Source organism: Dendrobates tinctorius, unplaced genomic scaffold, assembly GCF_039654945.1.
Source record: "Dendrobates tinctorius isolate UK_male_01 unplaced genomic scaffold, ASM3965494v1 ptg000258l, whole genome shotgun sequence".
NCBI classification, from domain to species: domain Eukaryota; kingdom Metazoa; phylum Chordata; class Amphibia; order Anura; family Dendrobatidae; genus Dendrobates; species Dendrobates tinctorius.
In genome coordinates this window covers 6,124,566-6,151,994 of record NW_027361925.1, presented here as the reverse complement: position 1 = coordinate 6,151,994, position 27,429 = coordinate 6,124,566, and the positions used below count along the sequence as shown (strand labels likewise).

Here is a 27,429-nt window from a genome sequence, read left to right as displayed (position 1 = left end):
TTGAGTTTTTTGGGTTCTTTGGTATGACCCGTGCATAGCATTTATATTAATTATTTGAAATCATTTGCAATAAATGAATAATGAACAGTGATCATCTATTGCCAAAATCTTATTTACTGGGAAACTGATGGGTAGGTATGTCATGGAGCATATTATTTGGATGGCACTGCCCTGATTCTCCTAATTTTCCTCTGCTGGATCCGGCAATGCAGAACTCCAAATAATGACAATGAAATAGAGTGGAAGTTGTACTTTGCAAAACATCAGCTTCAGGAATAGAAAAATAAAAATGTTGATGAAATCTAAAAATATTTGATGTTCTTAATTCAAGTTCTCTTTTTTTCTGGAACTTGTACATATGACATGGTCTATAGTACAGTTGGCCCAGAAAATATGGGAGTGGGTCATCACATCCTTGTTTGCGCTACATTCCATTGCTTATTGGATAGAAGTTAAATGTATCCCCGTGGTCGGCCTTTCTGCTACTTGCCTATTTATCTGTACTGGTTTTTGTGCATTTTGTGGCCCTGTACTAGTCTGTAGTCATACAATGCGTACTTAAAGTATTCAGATCCCTTTAAATTTTTCATTCTTTGTTTCATTCCAGCCATTTTGTACACTCTGCACCCCATCTTGACTGAAAAAAACTGAAATGTATACATTTTTACAAATTTCTTAAAAAAGAAAAACTGAAATATCACATGATCATAAGTATTCAAACCCTATGCTCATTATTGAGTAGAAGCACCCTTTTGAGCTAGTACAGCCATGAGTCTTCCTGGGAATGATGCAACAAGTTTTTCACACCTGGATTTGGGGATCCTCTGCTATTCTTCCTTGCAGATCTTCTCCAGTTCCGTCAGATTGGATGGTGAACATTGGTGAACAGCCATTTTCAAGTCTCTCCAGAGATGCTCAATTGGGTTTAGGTCAGGGCTATGGCTGGGCCAGTCAAGAATGGTCACAGAGTTGTTCTGAAGCCACTCCTTTGTTATTTTAGCTGTGTGTTTAGGGTTATTGTCTTGTTGGAAGGAGAACTTCAGCCAAGTCTGAGGTCCAGAGCACTCTGGAAGAGGTTTTCATCTAGGATAGCTTTGTACTTGGCCGCATTCATGTTTCCTTCAATTGCAACCAGTCGTCCTGTCCCTCCAGCTGAAAAGCACCCCAATAGCATGATGCTGCCACCACCATGTTTCACTGTTGGGATTATATTGGGCATGTGATGAGCAGTGCCTGGTTTTCTCCACACATATCGCTTAGAATTTTCACCAAAAAGTTCTATCTTTGTCTCATCAGACAAGAGAATCTTATTTCTCATAGTCTGGAAGTCCTTCATGTGTTTTTTAGCAAACTCTATGCGGGCTTTCATATGTCTTGCACTGAGGAAAGGCTTCCGTCGGGCCACTCTGCCATAAAGCCCCAACTGGTGGAGGGTTGCAGTGATAGTTGACTTTGTGGAACTTTCTCCCATCTCCCTACTGCATCTGTGAAGCTCAGCCACAGTGATCTTGGGGTTCTTCTGTACCTCTCTCACCAAGGCTCTTCTCCCACGATTGCTTAGTTTGAATGGACGGCCAGGTCTAGGAAGACTTCTGGTGGTCCCAAACTTCTTACATTTAAGGATTATGGAGGCCACTGTGCTCTTAGGAACCTTGAGTACTGCAGAAATTCTTCTGTAACCTTGGCCAGATCTGTGCCTTGCCACAATTCTGTCTCTGAGCTCCTTGGCCAGTTCTTTTGACCTCATGATTCTCATTTGGTCTGACATGCACTGTGAGCTGTGAGATCTTATATAGACAGGTGTGTGCCTTTACAAATCAAGTCCTATCAGTTTAATTAAACACAGCTGGACTCCAATGAAGGCGTAGAACCATCTCAAGGAGGATCACAAGGAAATGGACAACATGTCACTTAAATATGAGTGTCTGAGCAAAGGGTCTGAATACTTATGACCATATGATATTTCAGTTGTTTTTTTTAATAAATTTGAAGACATTTTTACATGTCTGTTTTTTTTCAGTCAAGATGGGGTGCAGAGTGTAGATTAATGAGAAAAAAATGAACTTTTTTGAATTTACCAAATGGCTGCAATGAAACAAAGAGTGAAAAATAAAAATTTAAAGGTGTCTGAATACTTTCCATACCCACTGTAGATTTGTAGCTTGAGTGATACCATGATTAGCTTTGTCTCTTTATATCATGTAGGTTCACTGCATTTGTTTAAATCTCCGAAGCTATCCCTTCCCCCCGCCAAACAGTAAAAACCTTAATAACATGTTATAGGTATTAGGGGGATTATCCACTGGCCATCTGGTCCAAGGCAGAGGCGTCTAATGAACTACAACCTGCAAGGCTGGGGAACAGTCAGGAACTGGCTACTAGTAAGAGTAACACCACACATCTGACACTGTCAGAAGCCGTCAGGATGACGAGGAGATTTACCCTGTTCACGAGACTCCTGCCATGAGTCATGGAACGACTGCCTGTGACTGGGCTGAAAAAATCACAGTACTGAGGTTACTCATATGTAACCAGAGGAACACAAGTTATCATCGTCGGTAATCAACAGAGGTGATACAATAAGTGACATAATCATGCCCCTTTCACCAAGATTTGCTGATGCGTCCTACACTGATCACATATCCCTAATGCTGGCTTTAATTCCAAAATCTAATTCACAGCTATCCATCTATCTATCTATCTATCTATCTATCTATCTATCTATCTATCTATTGTTATTATTATTATTTATTATTATAGGGCCATTTATTCCATGGAGCTTTACATGTGAGGAGGGGAATACATAATAAAAACAAGTACAATAATCTAAAACAATACAAGTCACGACGGGCACAGGAGGAGCGAGGACCCTGCTCGCGAGGACTCACAATCTACAAGGGATGGGTAAGGATACAGTAGGTGAGGGTAGAGCTGGTAGTGCAGTGGTTTGGTGGATTGGTAGTTACTGCATGTTGTAGGTTTGTCGGAAGAGGTAGGTCTTCAGGTTCTTTTTGAAGGTTTCCATGGTAGTCAAGAGTCTGCTATGTTGTGGCAGAGAGTTCCAGAGTAGGGGGGATGCTCGGGATAAATCTTGTATCCGATTGTGGGAAAGGGAGAAAGAGGGGTGTAGAGAAGGAGATCTTGTGAGGATCGGCGGTTGCTTGCAGGTAAGTACTGGGAGACAAGGTCACAGATGTTTGGAGGAGACAGATTGTGGATAGCTTTGTATGTTATGGTTAGGGTTTTGAACTGGAGTCTTTGGGTAATGGGCAGCCAGTGCAGGGATTGACAGAAGGGGGAGTCTGGGGAATAGCAGGGGGATAGGTGAATTAGTCGGGCAGCAGAGTTTAGCATAGATTGGAGGGGTGCGAGAGTGTTAGAGGGGAGGCCACAGAGCAGGAGGTTGCAGTAGTCAAGGTGGGAGATGATGAGGGCATGGACTAGGGTTTTTACTATCTATCTATCTATCTATCTATCTATCTCATATCAATCTCATATTTTCTATCTATCTATGAGATAGATATATATGAGATAGATAGATAGATTTTTCCAAATCTATATCTGTCTATCTCATATTTCTCTATTTACAGGTGCTTCTCACAAAATTAGAATCTCATCAAAACGTTCAAACACGTCATCGTTACTCCATTACTAAAGAAACCCGCTCTCGACCCATCCTGCACAAACAACTACTTACCAGTCTCCAATCTCCCCTACATCTCTAAACTTTTGGAGTGCCTAGTTTACTCCCGTCTTATCCGTTACCTCTCCACGCACTCCCTTCTAGACCCTTCACAGTTCAACTTCCGCCCCCTACATTCGACTGAAACTGCACTCATCAAAGTGACCAATGACCTTCTGACAGCAAAACGTAACGGTGACCACTCTCTGCTCATTCTTCTCGACCTATCTGCAGCTTTCGACTCTGTTGACCACCATCTCATACTCTTTAGGCTCCAGTCACAAGGCATTAAGGACACTGCTCTCTCCTGGCTCACTTCCTATCTTTCTGACCGCTGCTTCAGTGTTCTGTTCTCTGGCTCCACGTCATCTCCTCTTCCTCTCGCTGTCGGGGTACCTCAGGGCTCAGTCCTTGGCCCCCTTCTCTTCTCTCTCAACACAGCCCCAATTGGACAGACCATCAGCAGATTTGGCTTTCAGTATCATCTTTATGCTGATGACACACAACTATATACATCATTCCCCGACCTTAGCCCCGCGGTACTACAGAACGCCAGTGACTGTCTGTCCTCAGTCTCCAACATCATGTCCGCTCTCTATCTGAAACTCAACCTCTCCAAAACTGAACTTCTTTTGCTCCCGCCGTCTACTAACCTCCCTACATCTGACATTTCCCTATCCGTGGGTGGCACCACAATAACACCCCGGCAGCAGGTGTGCTGTCTGGGTGTTATGTTTGACACCAATCTCTCCTTCACATCCTATATACAATCTCTTGTCCACTCTTGCCACTTACACCTAAAGAACATCTCTAAAATCCGCCCTTTTCTCACCATGGAAACAACAAAAACCCTCACTGTAGCATTGATCCACTCCCGCCTGGATTACTGCAACGCTCTATTAATTGGTCTCCCCGTTATTCGACTATCCCCTCTCCAGTCCATACTTAATGCAGCAGCCAGGGTCATCTACCTGGCTAATCGGTACTCGGACACGTCCGCTCTTCGGCAGTCCTTAAATTGGCTGCCTATTCATCATAGGATCCAATTCAAAGTACTTGTTCTCACCCACAAAGCTCTCCACAGTGCAGCACCCCCCTACATCTCCTCCTTCATTTCTGTCTATCGGCCTAACCGTCCGCTGCGCTCTGCAAAAGACTTTCAACTAACCTCTGCACTAATCCGTACCTCCCACTCCCGACTCTAAAACTTCTCCCGCGCTGCGCCAAACCTCTGAAATGCTCTACCCCAAGAAATTAGGACTATCCACAATTTGCATAGTTTTAGGCGCTCCCTCAAAACACATTTGTTCAGAGCGGCCTATCACGTTCACTAATCAAAGTCAATCAATGTTTAAGTGTGCATGTGTAGCCCATTCACTATCTTCATCCATCCCTCACTCCCTCAAGATGGCTGGACCATCATTGTAAATACACCATTGTAAATATACACCTGTACTTTGTATCTCCCCCACCTCATTGCAGATTGTAAGTTCTCACGAGCAGGATCGTCTTATTTTGCTTTAATTATTGTATTATTAACGTTGTTACTTATGACTTGTGTTTTGAAACTGTTAAACTATAAAGCGCTGCGGAACATGTTGGCGCCATATAAATGAAGATTATTATTATTAGTAGTAATTTATTTCAGTTCTTCAATACAAAAAGTGAAACTCATATGTTATATAGAGTCATTACAGAGTGATCTATTTCAAGTGTTTATTTCTGTTAATGTTGATGATTATGGCTCATAGCAAATGAAAACCCAAAAGTCATTATCTCAGTAAATTAGAATACTTTGTACCAGAAAAAACACGTAAAATAGATCACTCTCTAATGACTCTATATAATATATGAGTTTCACTTTTTGTATTGAAGAACTGAAATAAATTAACTTTTTGATGATATTCTAAATTAGTGAGAAGTAGTGTTGAGCATTCCGATACCGCAAGTATCGGGTATCGGCCGATACTTGCTGTATCGGAATTCCGATACCGACTTCCGATATTTTTTCAATATCGGAATTCGGCATCGGAATCGGAAGTTCAGTTGATTGACGGCCTGACGTCATCATGATGCGCGGTGTGTGCGCATCATGATGCGCCGTCATTTCGGGCCTTCCGGGGGTCTCTGCCGGCCTGCCGGGGGGCTGTGCCGGCCTGCCGGGGGGCTGTGTGGACTGCCCGGGGTCTGTACCGGCCTGCCGGGGGGCTGTGCCGGCCTGCCGGTGGTCTGTGCACCCTGTGGGGGTCTGTACCGGCCTGCCGGGGGGCTGTGCCGGCCTGCCGGGGGGCTGTGCTGATGTCCGGGGGTCTGTGCAAGCATCGTCCGATGGGACTACAAGTCCCATCGGGCGATGCCTGCTACCATGACAGTGATTGACACATTAGCCAATGATGGGACAGTAGTAGTCCCATCATCCGGCTAATGTGTTAAATGTTAAAAAAAAAAAAAAAAAAAAAAAATACTACATACATACTACATGCATGCTACATACATACTACATGCTACATACATACTACATACATGCTACATACATACTACATACATGCTACATACATACTACATGCTACATACATACTACATGCATGCTACATACATACTACATACATACTACATACATGCTACATACATACTGCATGCTACATACATACTACATACATACTACATACATACTACATGCATGCTACATACATACTACATATATACTACATGCATGCTACATACATACTACATGCTACATACATACTACATATATACTACATACATACTACATGCATGCTACATACATACTACATGCTACATACATACTACATATATACTACATACATACTACATGCATGCTACATACATACTACATATATACTACATACATACTACATACATGCTACATACATACTGCATGCTACATACATACTACATACATACTACATACATACTACATGCATGCTACATACATACTACATATATACTACATGCATGCTACATACATACTACATGCTACATACATACTACATATATACTACATACATACTACATGCATGCTACATACATACTACATGCTACATACATACTACATATATACTACATACATACTACATGCATGCTACATACATACTACATATATACTACATACATACTACATACATGCTACATACATACTGCATGCTACATACATACTACATACATACTACATACATACTACATGCATGCTACATACATACTACATATATACTACATGCATGCTACATACATACTACATGCTACATACATACTACATATATACTACATACATACTACATGCATGCTACATACATACTACATGCTACATACATACTACATATATACTACATACATACTACATGCATGCTACATACATACTACATATATACTACATACATACTACATACATGCTACATACATACTGCATGCTACATACATACTACATACATACTACATACATACTACATGCATGCTACATACATACTACATATATACTACATGCATGCTACATACATACTACATGCTACATACATACTACATATATACTACATACATACTACATACATGCTACATACATACTGCATGCTACATACATACTACATACATACTACATACATACTACATGCATGCTACATACATACTACATGCATGCTACATACATACTACATGCTACATACATACTACATATATACTACATACATACTACATACATGCTACATATATACTACATGCATGCTACATACATACTACATATATACTACATGCATGCTACATACATACTACATGCTACATGCATGCTACATACATACTACATACATACTACATGCTACATACATACCACATATATACTACATACATACAATACATTCATACAATACATACATAGACATACAGTACATATAACATAGAGTAACATACTTACCAATACTTGTCACATTGTTCCCCGAAGCCATTGTCTTTTCCGGAATAAATATTAACATAACAAACCACAAAAATACTCACCCACGATCCGAAGCAGTCCACGAGTGTGTCCCACGACGATCTTGGGTAGAGAACTGCAGCATCAGATGATGCTGCCGTTCTCTACGGGCTGCAGGAATCCAATGACGGAAGGTAGGTATCCTTCCGCACTGTATTCCTCCGCCACTTAAAAAAAAAAAAGTCCCTAGTCTCACTTTATGCCATTGCTGCGTGGGAATTTCCCACACAGCAATGGCATAAAGTGAGACTAGGGACTTTTTTTTTTTTAAGTGGCGGAGGAATACAGTGCGGAAGGATACCTACCTTCCGTCATTGGATTCCTGCAGCCCGTAGAGAACGGCAGCAACAGCTGATGCTGCAGTTCTCTACCCAAGATCGTCGTGGGACACACTCGTGGACTGCTTCGGATCGTGGGTGAGTATTTTTGTGGTTTGTTATGTTAATATTTATTCCAGAAAAGACAATGGCTTCGGGGAACAATGTGACAAGTATTGGTAAGTATGTTACTCTATGTTATATGTACTGTATGTCTATGTATGTATTGTATGAATGTATTGTATGTATGTAGTATATATGTGGTATGTATGTAGCATGTAGTATGTATGTAGTATGTATGTAGCATGCATGTAGCATGCAGTATGTATGTAGCATGCATGTAGTATATATGTAGTATGTATGTGGTATGTATGTAGCATGTAGTATGTATGTAGCATGCATGTAGTATATATGTAGTATGTATGTAGCATGTAGTATGTAGCATGCATGTAGTATATATGTAGTATGTATGTAGCATGTAGTATGTATGTAGCATGCATGTAGTATATATGTAGTATGTATGTAGCATGTAGTATGTATGTAGCATGCATGTAGTATGTATGTAGCATGCATGTAGTATGTATATGGTATGTATGTAGCATGTAGTATGTATGTAGCATGCATGTAGTATATACAGTGGGGAAAAAAAGTATTTAGTCAGTCAGCAATAGTGCAAGTTCCACCACTTAAAAAGATGAGAGGCGTCTGTAATTTACATCATAGGTAGACCTCAACTATGGGAGACAAACTGAGAAAAAAAAATCCAGAAAATCACATTGTCTGTTTTTTTTCATTTTATTTGCATATTATGGTGGAAAATAAGTATTTGGTCAGAAACAAGCAATCAAGATTTCTGGCTTTCACAGACCTGTAACTTCTTCTTTAAGAGGCTCCTCTTTCCTCCACTCATTACCTGTAGTAATGGCACCTGTTTAAACTTGTTATCAGTATAAAAAGACACCTGTGCACACCCTCAAACAGTCTGACTCCAAACTCCACTATGGTGAAGACCAAAGAGCTGTCAAAGGACACCAGAAACAAAATTGTAGCCCTGCACCAGGCTGGGAAGACTGAATCTGCAATAGCCAACCAGCTTGGAGTGAAGAAATCAACTGTGGGAGCAATAATTAGAAAATGGAAGACATACAAGACCACTGATAATCTCCCTCGATCTGGTGCTCCACGCAAAATCCCACCCCGTGGGGTCAGAATGATCACAAGAATGGTGAGCAAATATCCCAGAACCACGCGGGGGGACCTAGTGAATGTACTGCAGAGAGCTGGGACCAATGTAACAAGGCCTACCATAAGTAACACACTATGCCACCATGGACTCAGATCCTGCAGTGCCAGACGTGTCCCACTGCTTAAGCCTGTACATGTCCGGGCCCGTCTGAAGTTTGCTAGAGAGCATTTGGATGATCCAGAGGAGTTTTGGGAGAATGTCCTATGGTCTGATGAAACCAAACTGGAACTGTTTGGTAGAAACACAACTTGTCATGTTTGGAGGAAAAAGAATACTGAGCTGCATCCATCAAACACCATACCTACTGTAAAGCATGGTGGTGGAAACATCATGCTTTGGGGCTGTTTCTCTGCAAAGGGGCCAGGACGACTGATCCGGGTACATGAAAGAATGAATGGGGCCATGTATCGTGAGATTTTGAGTGCAAACCTCCTTCCATCAGCAAGGGCATTGAAGATGAAACGTGGCTGGGTCTTTCAACATGACAATGATCCAAAGCACACCGCCAGGGCAACGAAGGAGTGGCTTCGTAAGAAGCATTTCAAGGTCCTGGAGTGGCCTAGCCAGTCTCCAGATCTCAACCCTATAGAAAACCTTTGGAGGGAGTTGAAAGTCCGTGTTGCCAAGCGAAAAGCCAAAACATCACTGCTCTAGAGGAGATCTGCATGGAGGAATGGGCCAACATACCAACAACAGTGTGTGGCAACCTTGTGAAGACTTACAGAAAACGTTTGACCTCTGTCATTGCCAACAAAGGATATATCACAAAGTATTGAGATGAAATTTTGTTTCTGACCAAATACTTATTTTCCACCATAATATGCAAATAAAATGAAAAAAAACCAGACAATGTGATTTTCTGGATTTTTTTTTCTCAGTTTGTCTCCCATAGTTGAGGTCTACCTATGATGTAAATTACAGACGCCTCTCATCTTTTTAAGTGGTGGAACTTGCACTATTGCTGACTGACTAAATACTTTTTTTCCCCACTGTATGTGTTATGTATGTAGCATGCATGTAGCATGCATGTAGTATGTATGTAGTATGTATGTAGTATATATGTAGTATGTATGTAGCATGTAGTATGTATGCAGTATGTATGTAGCATGCATGTAGCATGCAGTATGTATGTAGCATGCATGTAGTATATATGTAGTATGTATGTAGCATGTAGTATGTAGCATGCATGTAGTATATATGTAGTATGTAGCATGTAGTATGTATGTAGCATGCATGTAGTATATATGTGTTATGTATGTAGCATGTAGCATGCATGTAGCATGCATGTAGTATATATGTGGTATGTATGTAGCATGCAGTATGTATGTAGCATGCATGTAGTATATATGTAGTATGTATGTTGCATGTAGTATTTATGTAGTATGAATGTAGCATGTATGTAGTATGTAGTATGAATGTAGCATGTATGTAGTATGCATGTTGTATGTATGTAGCATGTAATTTTTTTTTTTTTTTTTTTTTACATTTAACACATTAGCCGGATGATGGGACTACTACTGTCCCATCATTGGCTAATGTGTCAATCACTGTCATGGTAGCAGGCATCGCCCGATGGGACTTGTAGTCCCATCGGACGATGCCTGCACAGACCCCCGGAGCCTGCACAGACCACCGGCAGGCCGGCACAGCCCCCCGGCAGGCCGGCACAGCCCCCCGGAGCCTGCACAGCCCCCCGGCAGGCCGGCACAGCCCCCCGGCAGGCCGGCACAGCCCCCCGGAGCCTGCACAGACCACCGGCAGGCCGGCACAGACCACCGGAGCCTGCACAGACCCCCTGGCAGGCCGGCACAGCCCCCCGAAAGGCCCGTACAGACCCCAGAGAGGCTGTACAAGGGCAGGAAAGGGTTTTTCTTATTCCGATACCGGAAGTCCCATAGACTTGAATGGGACTTCCGGTATCGGAATCGGCGATACCGATACTTTTTTTAAAGATCGGCCGATACCATCCGATACGATACTTTGAAGTATCGGACGGTATCGCTCAACTCTAGTGAGAAGCACTTCTATCTATCTACCTATCTATCTATCTATCTCATGTCTATCTATTTATTTATCTATCTATCTACCTATCTATCTATCTCATGTCTATCTATTTATTTATCTATCTATCTAGAAAAAATTGGAACCGCACACATGAAAAAGGTTATTTCGGGTTCCAGACCTCCCACGCTTGGAATCCCTTCTTTGCAATTTATATATATAAAACTGAATGTATGTATGTGTGTATCACCAACCAATCACGAAGCATTTTTCATTTCACCAGAGCTGTTCAAAAGAAGCAGAGCTGTGATTGGTTGCTATGAGCAACAGTTTTCCTTGCAACCAATCACTAAGCATCTCTCATTTCACCAGAGCTGGTTAAAAGAAACTGAGCTGTGATTGGTTGCTATGAGCAAGTTTTCCCACTTGACAACACCTGACATGGTGGGAGAAATCTAGCATCCCTGGGAACATAAGCTCCCAGCCATTGTCTGCCCCTCTGAAAGGAGCAGAGAGCACATGACAGAAATGAATCCCCCCCCCCCCCTCCCTGCCCATATACACATCCTCCATCCTATAGGCACATCTTCCCTCTTAAAGGGATTATTGGTATGGAAGTCAGAGCAAATCCATCCAGCGCTTTGGTTTTGACCCCAGGCCTCTCTTGAAGGGATCTCTGGTATGGAAGTTAGGGTAAATCCCTCAGCGCTCTGATTCTCACCCCAGGCTTCTATTAAAGGGATCATTGGTTTGGAAGTCAGTAGAGTTGAGCGACTTTGATCGGATCGGGTTTCATGAAACAAAATTTGTTTCAGATGAAACTGGTCCGACTAGGTTAAAAAAAGTCGGAGTTTCATCCGAAACCCGACCCCAATGAAAGTCAATGGGAAATAAAAGTCGGCATTGAGCGGATGACATTCATCCACTCAATGCCGACTTTTATTCTCCATTGACTTGCATTGTGGTCTGGTTTCGGACGAAACTCCGACTTTTTTTAACCTAGTCGGCCCAGTTTCATCTGAAACAAATTTTGTTTCATGAAACCCGATCCGAACAAAGTCGCTCAACTCTAGAAGTCAGGGCAAATCCACTCAACGCTCTGGTTCTGACCTCAGGCTGATGGGATGATGTGGGATATTAGGGAGAGTAGTCCGGTGGCTCTGGCTGACGGGATGATGTGGGATATTATGGGATATTAGGGGTAGTAGTCCGGTGGCTCTGGCTGATGGGATGATGTGGAATATTAGGGGTAGTAGCCCGGCGGCTGTGACCAAATGATGTGGGATATTAGGGGTAGTAGTCTGGCGGCTGTGACGGGATGATGTGGGATATTAGTGGTAGTTATCCGGTGACTCTGGCTGACGGGATGATGTGGGATATTATAGTGAATGTGGCAATACGGAGTGGGTGGGGCTATACACTCAGCTTTATATATATATATCTATAATAATAAATGCCCTAAGCAACTTCCGGTTGTAACAACTTCCGTCCAGTTGTAACCGGTGACGTCACCGCACACCTCTTTCCATGTTAACCCTCAACACACACAGTCCTCTCACCTTTCACCATCTCCACTCACTCTTTCACTCCACATACGACCCTTTCTCTCACTCCGTCTCTCATACTCACGCCGTCATCGCCGCTGATCCACGATCCCCGACATCTTCTTCCGCCGGCGCCATCCTGGATGCAGACGTCCTCCACGCCGGCGACATGTTCTTGCGGCGACGCCATTTTGGATCGGCGAAATCCCGCAATAGTCAAGATGGCGTCGCCGCAAGAACATGTCGCCGGTGTGGAGGACGTCGGGATCCAAAATGGCGTCGGCGAAATATCGCGAGATTTCGCCGACGCCATTTTGGATCCCGACGTCCTCCACACCGGCGACATGTTCTTGCGGCGACGCTATTTTGGATCCGCGAAATCCCGTGATACTCAAGATGGCGTCGCCGCAAGAACATGTCGCTGGCGAGGACGACGTTGTGATCCAAAATGGCGTTGGCGAAAACTCGCGAGATTTCGCCGACGCCATTTTGGATCCCGACGTCGTCCACGCCGGCGACATGTTCTTGCGGCGACGCCATCCTGATTATCGCGGGATTTCACGATACTCAAGATGGTGTCGCCGCAAGAACATGTCGCCGGCGTGGACAACGTCTGGATCAAGTATGAGTATGAGAGACGGAGTGAGAGAAGGGGTCGTATGTGGAGTGAGTGAGTGGAGATGGTGAAAGGTGAGAGGAGTGTGTGTGTTGAGGGTTAACATGGCAAGAGGTGTGATGATATCGCATCCTCCCGATGCGATAGCATCGGGCCATAATCTAGTATATATATATTCATTATAATTTGTTATAACTAACCGCAGTTAGTTACTATGCCCGGGCAGCGCTGGGCTCTTCAGCTAGTGTAATATAAAATGAAATAAGAGGCTATTAAAGTCCTTTTTTGTACTTTAACAAGTATTGGAGTGTTGCCTCTTTATTCCATTCTATCTATCTATCTATCTATCTATCTATCTATCACAAATCTGTCTAGCTCTCTGCCGATATGGCATGTATGTTTCCTATGGTACATATAGCTCTTGTCCTTTTACACTTGTCATTACCTGTACAATGTTGGGCATGTCTGTAACACTACAGTTTTTTGCATTGCAGACTCAAGACACAGACGACACAGATGAAGTTGACATCTCCATCGACAATGCGGCCTTTATGGACGACTTCTTTGCTCAGGTGACACATACCCACTGTGCATATGCATACACAGTACATCCTCGTATGTAATGGTTTATATAGGATTTTATAATCTACTGTCATTTTTCTGGTTACAATTTTTTCTATATTCCCCACTAAATCTCTCATGTTCTCTACATTCACCAATTTTAGATTGAGGAGACTCGGCAGAACATCGAGAAGATCTCTGAGAGTGTTAATGAGACCAAGAGACTGCACAGTGTGATCCTCTCAGCTCCGCTACCTGAACAGAGTGTGTAATACCATTATATATGGGACTGTAGAGTCAGCAGATTAGTGACTCTTACATGCTCCAAAACTTGACTTCTGACAGTTGGGGAAGGCTTATATATATATAGTATATTCTATAATAAACCTCTTCATGATCGGAGCTTTTTTCGGTTTTGCATTTTTGTTTTTCACTCCCCTTCTCTCCAGAGCCATAATTTTTTTATTTTTAATAGTAATCTTTATATAGCGCTAACATATTCCGCAGCGCTTTACAGTTTGCACACATTATCATCACTGATCATCCCAATGGGGCTCACAATCTAAATTCCCTATCAGTATGTCTTTTTGGAGTGTGGGAGGAAACCCACGCAAACACGGGGAGAACATACAAACTCCTTGCAGATGCTGTCCTTGGTGGGATTCGAACCCAGGACTCCAGCATTGCAAGGCTGCAGTGCTATCCACTGAACCATCATGCTGCCATTTTCCTATCAATATGGCCATGTGAGGGCTTATTTTTTGCAGGATGAGTTGTACTTTTGAACAACACCATTGATTTTAACATATTGTGTACTAGAAAATGGCAAAAAAATTCGAAGTGCGGTGAAATTGCAAAAAAAAGTGCAATCCCACACTTGTTTTTTGTTTGGCTATTTTGCTAGGTTCACTAAATGCTAAAACTGACCTGCCATTATGATTTTCCAGGTCATTATGAGCTCATAGACACCAGACATATTTAAGTTCTTTTTTTATCTAAGTGGTGAAAAAAATTCCAAACTTTGCTAAGAAAGAAAAAAAATTGCATCATTTTCCGATACCCGTAGCGTCTCCACCTTTCGTTATCTCTGGTTGGGAGAGGGCTTATTTTTTGCGCGTCGAGCTGGTGTTTTTAGTGATACCATTTTGGTGCAGATATGTTCTTTTGATTGCCCGTTCTTGCATTTTAATGCAATATTGCGGCAACCAAAAAACGTAATTCTGGCGTTTTGATTTTTTTCTTGCTACGCCGTTTAGCGATCAGGGTAATCCTTTTTTATTGATAGATGCGATGATACCAAATATGTGTATGTATGATTTTTTTATTGTTTTATTTTGAATGGGGCAAAAGGGGGGTGATTTGAACTTTTATATTTTTTTATTTTTTTCATATTTTTAAAAACATTTTTTTTACTATTGGCATGCTTCAATAGCCTCCATGGGAGTCTAGAAGCTGCCACAACTCGAATGCTTCTGCTACATAGAGGTGATGCTCAGATCGCCTCTATGTAGTAGATTTACTGCATTGCTATGAGCGCCGACCACAGCGTGGCGCTCACAGCAATCCGGCATCAAGAACCATAGAGGTCTCAGGGAGAGCTCTGGTTGTTATGGTGACACACCGGTGACCCGCGATCACATGACGTGGGTCACCGGTGTGTGCATTTCTGGCGTAATTGCCAGAAGTGCCATTTAAATGCTGCTGTCAGCGTTTGACAGCAATATTTACAGGTTTAATAGCCACGGGTGGATCACGATTCCGCCCGCTGCTATTGCGGGCACATGTCAGCTGTTCAAAACAGGTCACATGATGTGGCTTTTTCCGCCAAAGGGCACAGTACGACAGTTGCATTACAATGCATGGACTGGACATTGGCTCTCCTGATCCGAGCATGACGGCATGTATTTCTATGCAGCTGTCACACTTGGATCAGGAGAGCCGTCGCCGGTCTGAGCATTGCAATGCAACCGTCGTTGGTGTTATACGACCATCGTTCATGTTATACAACCGTCTGACTGTGCCAAAAGACTTAAACTGTGCAATGGACAAAAAAAATAAAAGTGATGTGACATTTATTGACAAATCTGAGGCAGAAATCTGAGTGTCCGCTTTGGATTTCTAGATCCAAAAAACATACTGATAGGGAATTTAGACTGTGAGCCCCATCAGGGACAGTGATGAAAATATGTGCAAACTGTAAAGCGCTGCGGAATATGTTAGCGCTATATAAAAATAAAGATTATTATAAAAATAAAGATTATTAGATGTCTTTTTTGATACTGTCCTAAAACTTCCAACTTGATATTAATAACTTGAAATTTTTTCCTCTTGAAGAAACAAAGGATGAATTGGAGAACTTGACAGTCGAGATCAAGAAAGCAGCAAACAGCGTCAGGTCACGTTTAAAGTGTGAGTGCTTTGTGTGTACAATGACCATTACCGCCAACGTCCTGTCGTCTACAATATATGGTAGTCACTAATCTGTCCTCTCAATGACATCTTGCTTAGACTGATTTGTGGAGGTAAAAGGATATAAAGTATTGTTCTCCTCTTTAGAACTGTAGCCTAATCTAAGGTCTTATCTCCACTTTTTAGCAATGGAACAGTCCATAGAACAGGACTCCATACAATCCTCTGCCGACCTTCGAATACGGAAATCACAGGTATGGTATGTAAACAATGATTCTGGGATGTGGTCTAAATTCAGCATACTTTACCTAAATGCAAACTTTTCTAATGTCAGGTTATTGTGGTATAAACCAAGACATGTTGATCAAACAAGGGAAGAGTTGTCTATGTCACACACATTACATCCCTAAATCTAGTACTGTCTCTAAAATGTTCCTTTCTAGGCTCCTTCGAAACACAATACGGCTACATACCAGGGGGGGACAAATGATCACCTACTGGGAATCACAGTGAGGACAAATTGCCATTCAGGAGCCTAAGCTAAATTTAATGGCTTTTCCTAACCTTATTTTTTATAGTTATAGTTCTCTTCCTACATCTCCTCGTATGCACAGCATTAGCTTTAGGCCGGGTTCACACTAACCGACGCAAAATACGGTCAGTATTTTACATGCGTAATACGGATGAATGGCCCCTAAACAGTGCTCCGTATGTCATCCGTAATCAAGGTGTGGTCGCGTATTTTGCGCATGTCAGCATCCGTATGTAATCCGTATGGCATCGGTATGGCATCCGCATGGCGAGATTTTCTCGCAGGCTTGCAAAATGGACATATAATGGAGCCCTATGACAGGGTTTCTAACAGAAACCAGAGAATAGATATAGACACATAGCATGTATATATATATATGTGTGTGTATTCTGTGTGTATATATCTATTCTTTCTTTCTTTATTAAACCTGTCAGTGTGAGTTTACTGTATAGCGCACTGAATTGCCGGCTTTGCTAAAAGACACCAGGTGCGTATTTCTCGCAAGTCACACGTGTGGTCCGTGTGTAATCCGTATTTTTTGCGCACCCATAGACTTGCATTGGCGTACTACGGGCGTAGTACGCTGACAATCGCAGCATGCTGCAATTGGCACGGAGCGTAGAATACGGATGAGAAATATGCGGCTGGTGCGAGGGACCCCATAGAGAATCATTGGTCCATGTCTAATGCGTGCTTTTAGCGCCTCTCACGCACCCGTATTCCTCGCCAGTGTGACCCCGGCCTTACAGTCAGAGCGTTCTTGGTCCTGGAACAGGAGAGAATGCCATATATTCTGCATTTTCCCTTACTCTGCCCAATCTACCCTAGCCTTACTCTTATTGAACCTTTGGTCATAACTTTAAGACAATCATGTGTCCAACCATGGGTCTATGACCAACAGGCCTGCATTGTGAAATAATACACTCTATTGATACTTGTAGCAGAAAAGCTCCACAATGGGACCAGATAAAGGCATACACAATGATGCCACCTTGCGCAAGTTCTTTGCTATAATTGTTAGATTTTTCAACAATTAGGTGGCCCAGAGGTAGATCTATGGGTTCATCATCAGACTGGTGTGGAAATCATTTCAAGGGACAATCCTCCATCTATACATTACATGCCCACAATTTTATTGTATTTTTGGTTGATGGGGTTGTGTTGAAAAATTTACAAATAATCTATTAGACATTATTGATTATATTTTCTGTAAGAATTTGAACTGTTTGACCCCAAATTGGGTAGCTTACTGCTGGATCTTTGCTACGTTGTTGCATTAGCCAGTGCCAGTTCACTGAGCGATTCTCTGCACTGGCATAGCTTGCAAAATCTCAATCAGGGCCCCAACTATCACAGGTGTTTAACAGAATTGGTCTACTTATATGGGCCAAGGGGACCTTTTGGGTCTCACTAGGCTCCAGGAACTGGGTATGACTGCAACCCCTGGAACCACTATAGTTACACCCTTTAGGCATCACACACCAGTTAGTTGCTTAACTTTGATTGCCTGTCTTCTCTACAGCATTCTGTTCTCGCCCGGAAATTTGTGGATGTCATGACAAAGTACAATGAAGCTCAAGTTGATTTCAGGGAGCGAAGCAAAGGACGGATCCAAAGACAGCTGGAAATCAGTGAGTAGCCCATATGTTTTGGCTACGTTTTCTGTAATAAACTCTTACAGATTTACTTGTATCTAATATACTGAATGTGGAGCTGATTGCATATGCAGGTGTAAAATGCTACAAAGTCAGAAAGATTTAAAAAACATAAATGTTAATAGTTTATTTTTATCAATAAAGAAAATGCAAAGGGAATGAACACAAGGGAAACATACGGTAAATCAAATCAACATTTAGTCTGACCACCCTTTGTCTTCAAATCAGCATCAATTCTTCTAGGTACACATGTACACAATTTTGGGAAGAACTCTGCAGGGAGGTTGTCCCAAAGAGAACTAACCACAGATCTTGTTTGCCGATGGGCTGGAAAGTGGTACAATAAAAAGTATCTGGAGGCTCCAGTGAAGCATGGTGGAGGTTCCTTGTAAGTTTGGAGATGCATTTTTGCAGATCTGGCCAGGATTTATTTAATGCGGAGCAATACAGGCAGATACTTATCCATCTTGGAATAACGTCAGGCTTCACTCTGATTGGCCCCAAATGTTTTCTGCAGCAATGCAATTACCCCAGACATACAACCAATGTCATTAAAAACAGGACCTTTCACCATTTTTTTTATTTTGAGCTGGACAATTGATGTAATAGTGGCTGTTGTGCAACATTTTTTTTTAAATTTCGCATCTCCATTGCAGAGATATTAGTAATCAAAGTATTTGGCACCTAGTGAGTTAATTTTCATTAAGTCTAAGAGAGCTTTTACTGGGACATATACTTCTTCATTGACCAATCATAAACAGACAGCATTGTGCAGAGGAAAGAAGGTCACTGCCCACAATAGCTCAGAACAGGTTACTCCCTTCTGAGATATAATGACAGATTGCTCTCACTGATTAGCAAATGACAAGTTTCATTGAGCACAACAGACAAAAGTGTGATTACTGACACTTGTGAGCTCTCAGCTCCAAGCACCACATGCAGATATACACACACTTACACACCTTTATATGCTATCAATGAGATTATTAAGGGATGTCTGAGGGATATTAGGCTATGCTGAATGCACTTGGGTATGGAAATAATCAAGATCCGCTGCTGGCAGCTTCCTTTGCAATTGTCGCTCTGACATCCCAGATGTGTTCGATGGAAGACAAGTTCAGAGATGCTGCAGGCCATGGTAGTACATCTGCCTATCATAAATACATGACATATATATAACCTCTTATAATTCTTCCATGGAATATAGTACCCAGTGAGATGCATCCTCTCCATAGTGACTTTGTATTGCATTATGACCATATGATCAAAATGTAGATGAGATGACCTAAAAGGTCATGTCTTTTCTGTTCCAACACTGTCAATGCAAATATGACATTTCTGGAAATAACTGAATGAATAGTGTATATGAATGTATAGTGGAATGTCATTACAATTATGTCTTGTTTTCCAGCTGGCAAAAATACAACAGATGATGAACTGGAAGAAATGCTTGAAAGTGGAAATCCAAATATTTTTACATCTGGGGTGAGGCTCTAGAATTAAAGAGCAGAGCTAAAATTATTTAAAAGGGAGGAACAATCTCAGGCTCACATTGACTGGTATCTATACCTGATTGTGTTTCAGTATCTCTTGGGCAGGTTTACCAGTTTTTCCCCATATACTGTAGAAAATGTGGCACACTTCAGAATATACTATACATTCATTTTTTTATTGCTGGGACTGATAATCACCTGGAGAAGTTTTACAGAAGTCACAGAAAAGTGATATGTAGTTGTTACCATGTATATTACTATTATTATTATTATTTACTTTATATAGCACCATTGATTCCTGTACATGAGAAGGGGTTACATACAAATTACAGATATCACTTACAGTAAACAAACTGAAAATGACAGACTGATACAGAGGGGAGAGGACCCTGCCCTTTCGGGCTAACATGCTACAGGATGGTGGGGAAGGAGACAGTAGATTGGCGGGTTGCAGCAGTTCCGGTGTTGGTTGAGGTGATATCTCCGGTAGTGGTGAAGAGGTAGCGGGGTCATTGCAGGCTGTAGGCTTTCTTGAAGAGGTGGGTTTTCAGGTTCCGTCTGAAGGATCCAAATGTGGTTGACAGTCGGACATGTTGGGGCAAAGAATTCCAGGGGATAGGGGCTATTTGGGAGAAGTCTTGGAGGCGGTTGGGTGAGGAGCGAATAAGTGTGGAGGAGAGAATGAGGTTTTGGGAGGACCGGAGATTACGTGAGGGAAGGTATCGGGAGATTAGTTCAGAGACATATGGGGAGACAGGTTATAGATGGCCTTGTAGGTCAGTATTAGTCATTTCAACTGGATACGCTGAGGGAATGGGAGCCAGTGAAGAGATTTGCAGAGGGGAGAAGCGGAGGAGTAGCGAGGAGAAAGATGAATTAGTTGGGCAGCAGAGTAAATGATGGACTGGAGAGGTGCAAGGGTGTTAGCAGGGAGACCACATACAAGGATGTTGCAGTAGTCGAGGCGGGAGATGATGAGGGCATGCACAAGCATTTTAGTAGAATGAGGGGTGAGGAAAGGACGGATTCTGGAAATATTTTTGAACTGGAGGCGACAGGAGGTAGAAAGAGCTTGGATGTGCGGTTTGAGGGACGGGCAGAGTCAACGGTTACTCCAAGGCAGCGGACTACTGGTACTGGGGAAATGATGTCATTAATTGTTATAGGTAGGTCAGGTAAGGAAGATATGTGAGATGGAGGAAAGATAATGAGTTCAGATTTGTCCACATTGAGCTTGAGGAAGCGAGAGGAGAAGAAGGAGGATATGGCTGATAGACACTCTGGGATTCTGGACAGCAGAGAGGTGATGTCTGGGCCAGAGAGGTAGTTCTGAGTGTCATCAGCATAAAGGTGGTACTGGAATCCGTGGGACTTTATGAGTTGTCCCAGGCCAAGTGTATAGCTTGAGAAGAGTAGGGGTCCTAAAACAGAGCCTTGGGGGACTCCAACAGAGAGAGGGTGGGTTGAGGAGGTAGTGTGGGAGTGGGAGACGCTGAATGTGCTGTTGGAAAGGTATGAGGATATAGGAAGAGACCTGTCAGTCAAAAGGATCGGGGCTGGGAAATACTGGCTACAGACCTGCCTCGGACTAGTTAACTGAGACACATAGTCACTGAACAGCTTTTCATTCTGTAATACTACAATGTCTAAGAGTAAAACATATCTGCTGGATGCAATAACGCAGTCATAATTCAAGTCAGCTGCTTGTGGATTGGGCAGGTTCACTTTAAGTTTATGGCCAGCATTAATTTGTTGGTGTATGAACTGTATTAAAGATGAATTAGAGGTCATTTTGTATGTGGGTCAATATTTTGTGGGGAGCATTTGAGGTAGCGGTTACATTCTCTCAGTGACCCTTTCTCTCACAACCTTAAATAGTGCAAATATCACCTCTTTAGACTTGAACTCCTATGACATCTATTGGAGTAGCAATCCTAAAAGTCAATATCAATTCTTCAATAAATCTGGCCACATAACTTAGGATAAGTAAAACCAGACACTTAATGTTCTTGACAGACAAAACCGGATCCGTCTCATCCGGTTCATCCGTTTTTCTATCCGTTTTTTGACGGATTACGCCGGATCCGGTTTTTAAAATTGACCCTTGTGGCCTTCCGAACGGGATTGGCTACTGGAAAACTATATATAGCATGTTCCTACAGCCCTTCTTTGACAGGTTGTAGAGGAGAAAGTGCAGGTTGGAGAGAAGAGCAAGTTACTGGCGAAGATGGATGTTGTCATTGGAAATATTTTGAAGAATTTGGCGGATTTTATAGCGGAGGCGAATCGTTTGAGGGTGATTGTTCTGGAGAAGGAGAGAGCGAGACAGCAGCGCATCAGGCATCGTAGACGACGTTTGTGGATCCACCCCATCACAGCCAAGAGAATGACGCGTGGGGTCTATTCTACACTCTGCATGGACCTTCGACGAAACCCGGATAAATTTTTTGGATATGTTCGGATGAAAATGGAGAATTTTGATTACTTGGTGGAGCGCATTGCACACCTCATAAGAAAAGCGGACACCTATTGCCGCTTCTCTGTTTCACCCGCAGAGCGTCTGATGGTGACTTTAAGGTAAGCCACATTTATTGGATGTGATCGCATCAGAGCACACTTTCACTGCAATCTTGTTGGTGGTAGTTTGCATCTCCAAGTGTTATAGCTGAGTTTTGGTATGTAATGCTGTGATTTAAAACTATTTATTGTTTTTTAATTCCCCACAGATTTCTTGCAACTGGAGAATCCCTTTCGTCACTGCATTTCCAGTACAGACTCGGGATTTCCACCATATCTGGAATTGTGAAGTACACATGCCGTGCACTGTGGGACTCCTTAGCTGAAGAGTTTTTACCAGAGCCCACAACAGAGAGGTGGATTGAAATTGCTGACAAGTTTCAACAGATATGTCAGTTTCCCAACTGCTTGGGCGCTGTGGACGGGAAACATATCCGCATTGTAAAGCCAGCCGGATCGGGATCGGAATATTTCAATTACAAGAAATATTTTTCAATTGTCCTCATGGCCATCGCTGACGCGGAATACAAATTTATTGCGGTTGATATTGGGGCCTATGGCCGCTCCAATGACTCTCAAGTTTTCAAACTGTCTGCCATGGGGCGTAAACTGTATGGAAACACCTTCCAGTTCCCACCACCTAGACCGCTGCCGCAAACATCTGGTCCACCTATGCCATTTGTCTGTGTAGGGGATGAAGCCTTCCAGCTGTCAGAACACCTTTTGAAACCATACTCTAGCAGAGGATTGACAAGACCAAAACGCATTTTTAATTACCGCCTCACAAGAGCAAGAAGAATGGTTGAATGTACCTTTGGTATTCTGACAGCCAAATGGCGGGTCCTATTGACTGCGATCAACCTCAAGACAGAAACTGTGGACGAGGTGATCAAAGCTTGCGTGGTACTCCACAATTTTGTTATCTGCAAGGAACCCATTTCCATTGAGGACACCTCTGAAGAAACCACCTTGCAAGATTACCATGACATTACCACTAGAAGTTCTGTGACGGTTTCAGTAATGAGGGACAATTTTGCACTATACTTTATGTCACCTCAAGGCAGAGTACACTGGCAGGATGACAGAGTGTGAAAGATTTGTGCCCTAACCAAACTTGTGTACCTTCTGTACCAACAGTATATACCTTTGCCAACCAAAGTTGGCTATCTTGTCATGGTCTCTATGAAGGCTGTTAAAGAAAAAGACAAAAATAACATAATTAGCCTCCACAAAAGAAATGAAATAAAAAGTGCAAAAAAACAAAGCAAAAATATTTATACTTACACGCTGGTGACCGCCGCGTTGCTGTCGCCAACGACCCTGGGAGGCACTGCGAGGACCTCTTGGCCGAGCACCAGATTGGGAAGACTAGAGAAGAAAACAAAAAATGTTATGTCTTTGGATGTAGGCATTTGTTTGCTGTGTGTGGTCTGCAGAACATTGTTTTCTATGTGTTGTGTGAAGTGTGATGTTGTGTTTCTGCGTTTGATGCAAAAAACTTACCAATTGTGAGCCCACTCCAAGTGTCTGTCCACCCCTTCCTTCTTCTTCTGGGAGCTCCTCTTCATCTTGTGATTCCTGCTTTGAAATAAAAGGCAATGAATAGACATATATTACAGAGATGATGGATTTTGGAAATAAAAACTTACCGTCAAACGCTGACGATGCGAGGGAGGGCTCCCAGAAGATGATGTGCTGTCTTCCTGGTGGCCAGACTCCATGGCTGTGGGTGGTGTTCCAGCTGCTGCCATTGCTGCTGCATCTATTGGGCGGCTGTTGAATAAAGAGAAACAAAGGGCCAATGAATATCTTGATATTCAATAGCCCTAGTTTGGAGGAATGGGGGATTTGATAATTACCGTCTCTCATCTGCTGCTGGACTCCCCTCCCGTTGTTCAGCATGCTGCTCCATTTGGGGTGGTGCTGATGGTGCTGCTGCAGATGTCTGCTGCCTTCTCCTGCTCCTTGGCTTGGGTGGCATGTTGGGTGTGGCTGAGGGTCCCACTGTCTTGCTTTTATATATGTCTTGTGGGCAGAGCTACTGAGCATGCTCAGACCAAAAAAACCGGATCCGGCCGTCGCCGGATCAGGCGCATTGCGGCGCTCATAGGCTTTCATTGTATGAAAAAGCCGGACACGCCGGATCCGGCGTGTCCGGCTTTTTCGCCGGAGACAAAAAACGTTACAGTAGCCGTTTTTTCCAGACGCCGGATCGCGTCACATTGCCGGATCCGGTGAAAATCGGATGAAACGCATGGCCATCCGGCTCGATCCGGCTCTAATGCAAGTCAATGGGGGGGAAACCGGATCCGGCATTGCATTTCGCCGGATCCGGTTTCTGTCAAAAGCGCCGGATCGCGCCTGACGGCGAAAACCTGATGTGTGAAAGAGGCCTTATAGGTCATGCAATGGTCCTCTGGGAAACTAAATATGCAAATATTATCTTCAGAGAAAAAAAAGACTAGAACTCTAGTGCCACCTAGTGGGGATACTAATCTTAAATAAAACAGTGTCTGTAAATGTAGTGTCTGGTTTGGCTTTTTTTCCTAATTTATGGGGCCCAGAACGTTAAAGGTTCAATATTGACTTTAAGGTTATCTTCCCATGATGAGTATTTGATGAACTTTTGACGCTATGTACAGTTGTGGCCAAAAGTATTGACACCTCTGCAATTCTGTCAGATAATACTCAGTTTCTTCCTGAAAATGATTGCAATCACAAATTCTTTGGTATTATTATCTTCATTTAATTTGTCTTAAATGAAAAAACACAAAAGAGAATGAAGCAAAAAGCAAAACATTGATCATTTCACGCAAAACTCCAAAAATGGGCAAGACAAAAGTATTGGCACCCTCAGCCTAATACTTGGTTGCACAACCTTTAGCCAAAATAACTGCGACCAACCGCTTCCGGGAACCATCAATGAGTTTCTTACAATGCTCTGCTGGAATTCTAGACCATTCTTCTTTGGCAAACTGCTCCAGGTCCCTGATATTTGAAGGGTGCCTTCTCCAAACTGCCATTTTTAGATCTCTCCACAGGTGTTCTATGGGATTCAGGTCTGGACTCATTGCTGGCCACCTTAGAAGTCTCCAGTGCTTTCTCTCAAACCATTTTCTAGTGTTTTTTGAAGTGTTTTGGGTCATTGTCCTGCTGGAAGACCCATGACCTCTGAGGGAGACCCAGCTTTCTCACACTGGGCCCTACATTATGCTGCAAAATTTGTTGGTAGTCTTCAGACTTCATAATGCCATGCACACGGTCAAGCAGTCCAGTGCCAGAGGCAGCAAAGCAACCCCAAAACATCAGGGAACCTCGGCCATGTTTGACTGTAGGGACCGTGTTTTTTTCTTTGAATGCCTCTTTTTTTCTCCTGTAAACTCAATGTTGATGCCATTGCCCAAAAAGCTCTACTTTTGTCTCATCTGACCAGAGAACATTCTTCCAAAACGTTTTAGGCTTTTTCAGGTAAGTTTTGGCAAACTCCAGCCTCGCTTTTTTTATGTCTCGGGGTAAGAAGTGGGGTCCTCAGACAGTTCTTTGGTCTTCTTTCTTTTCTCCATGCTCAATGTGGTACACACAAGGACACAGGACAGAGGTTGAGTCAACTTTAATCCATGTCAACTGGCTGCAAGTGTGATTTAGTTATTGCCAACACCTGTTAGGTGCCACAGGTAAGTTACAGGTGCTGTTAATTACACAAATTAGAGAAGCATCACATGATTTTTCGAACAGTGCCAATACTTTTGTCCACCCTCTTTGTTATGTTTGGTGTGGAATTATATCCAATTTGGCTTTAGGACAATTCTTTTTGTGTTTTTTCATTTAAGACAAATTAAATGAAGATAATAATACCAAAGAATTTGTGTTTGCAATCATTTTCAGGAAGAAACTGAGTATTATCTGACGGAATTGCAGGGGTGTCAATACTTTTGGCCACAACTGTATTTTCACTGCTTCTTACAGTTCCAGCAAAGTGGATGGGATTTATAGAAATCTCATGCCCACTGTGCTTATTTTTTTACTCCGCGTAAACTCACCTGGGCGCGATTGAAATCCGCAAAGTATCAATTTCTCTTGAGGATTATTGAGTTTTATGTGTAGATTTTCCCCATAGAATTGTGTTAGATCTAGAAAAACACTTGTAATCTGCACATGGCTGTATCAATGAAGCTTTGTCAAAGCCAAATACCAGGAATTGCAAAAATATAGCAGCTTTATTTGAAACATATAGGAAAAAAACTGAATGGCAGAGAGTGCAATAGGCTCGTATCCGCTGATACTGGACAATAAAATACAGGGAATTTCTCACCTGGTATAGATGTGTTTCACACAACAGGCTTAAATTTGTTAACTGCTGTAGTCCCATGGACTAAAAAAAATGTTGAAATGCCAGAAGAGAAACAATAGGTGGGTCGTCTGCACTGCTTATGGAGATTGGAAATAATGGTCCTGGATACTATCAGGATCCTGTCAGCGCCGGCGGACTGCCGCGGCTGAGCAGGGTCACTCATCCAGACTACGGGAGGGCCCGGGGTCCGAAACTGCAGGGAAATGTCTGAGAACAGGAGCTGCGACACTAAAGGTAGTAAAGAGTACAAGGACCTACGATCATGTGACCACAGGGGGCGTGGCTTAGCGTCCTGCTGCAGTAGATGACTGTAGGATTCTATTACAGGAATCCTGGAGTAAAGATTAGGGGAACTCAGGTCAGACAAATGGGGGTCATACACAGAGAGGGCAGCGTGGTACCAGAGGAGCAAGCAGAGAATAGTCAGAACGTAAGCAATGAGTCATACACAGAGATAGCAACGCAGTACAAAAGGAACAGGCAGAACTCGTAACAGGGACAGAACCGGGTCAAAACCAAACAAGCA

General features: G+C 42.7%; 1 protein-coding gene across 5 annotated transcripts in view; it reads left to right on the top strand.

Annotated features, from left to right (window-relative positions):
• STX3 (syntaxin 3) overlaps nucleotides 1–27,429 on the top strand; it is a 76,843-nt gene that overhangs the window by 37,775 nt on the left and 11,639 nt on the right. For all 5 annotated transcript variants that reach the window (XM_073558811.1, XM_073558814.1, XM_073558813.1 and 2 more), the window contains exons 2-7: nucleotides 13,880–13,957; nucleotides 14,111–14,210; nucleotides 16,281–16,355; nucleotides 16,542–16,609; nucleotides 18,410–18,518; nucleotides 19,954–20,027. In XM_073558811.1, the coding sequence (XP_073414912.1) occupies nucleotides 13,880–13,957; nucleotides 14,111–14,210; nucleotides 16,281–16,355; nucleotides 16,542–16,609; nucleotides 18,410–18,518; nucleotides 19,954–20,027 (504 nt within the window). The remainder of the gene's footprint in view (nucleotides 1–13,879; nucleotides 13,958–14,110; nucleotides 14,211–16,280; nucleotides 16,356–16,541; nucleotides 16,610–18,409; nucleotides 18,519–19,953; nucleotides 20,028–27,429) is intronic.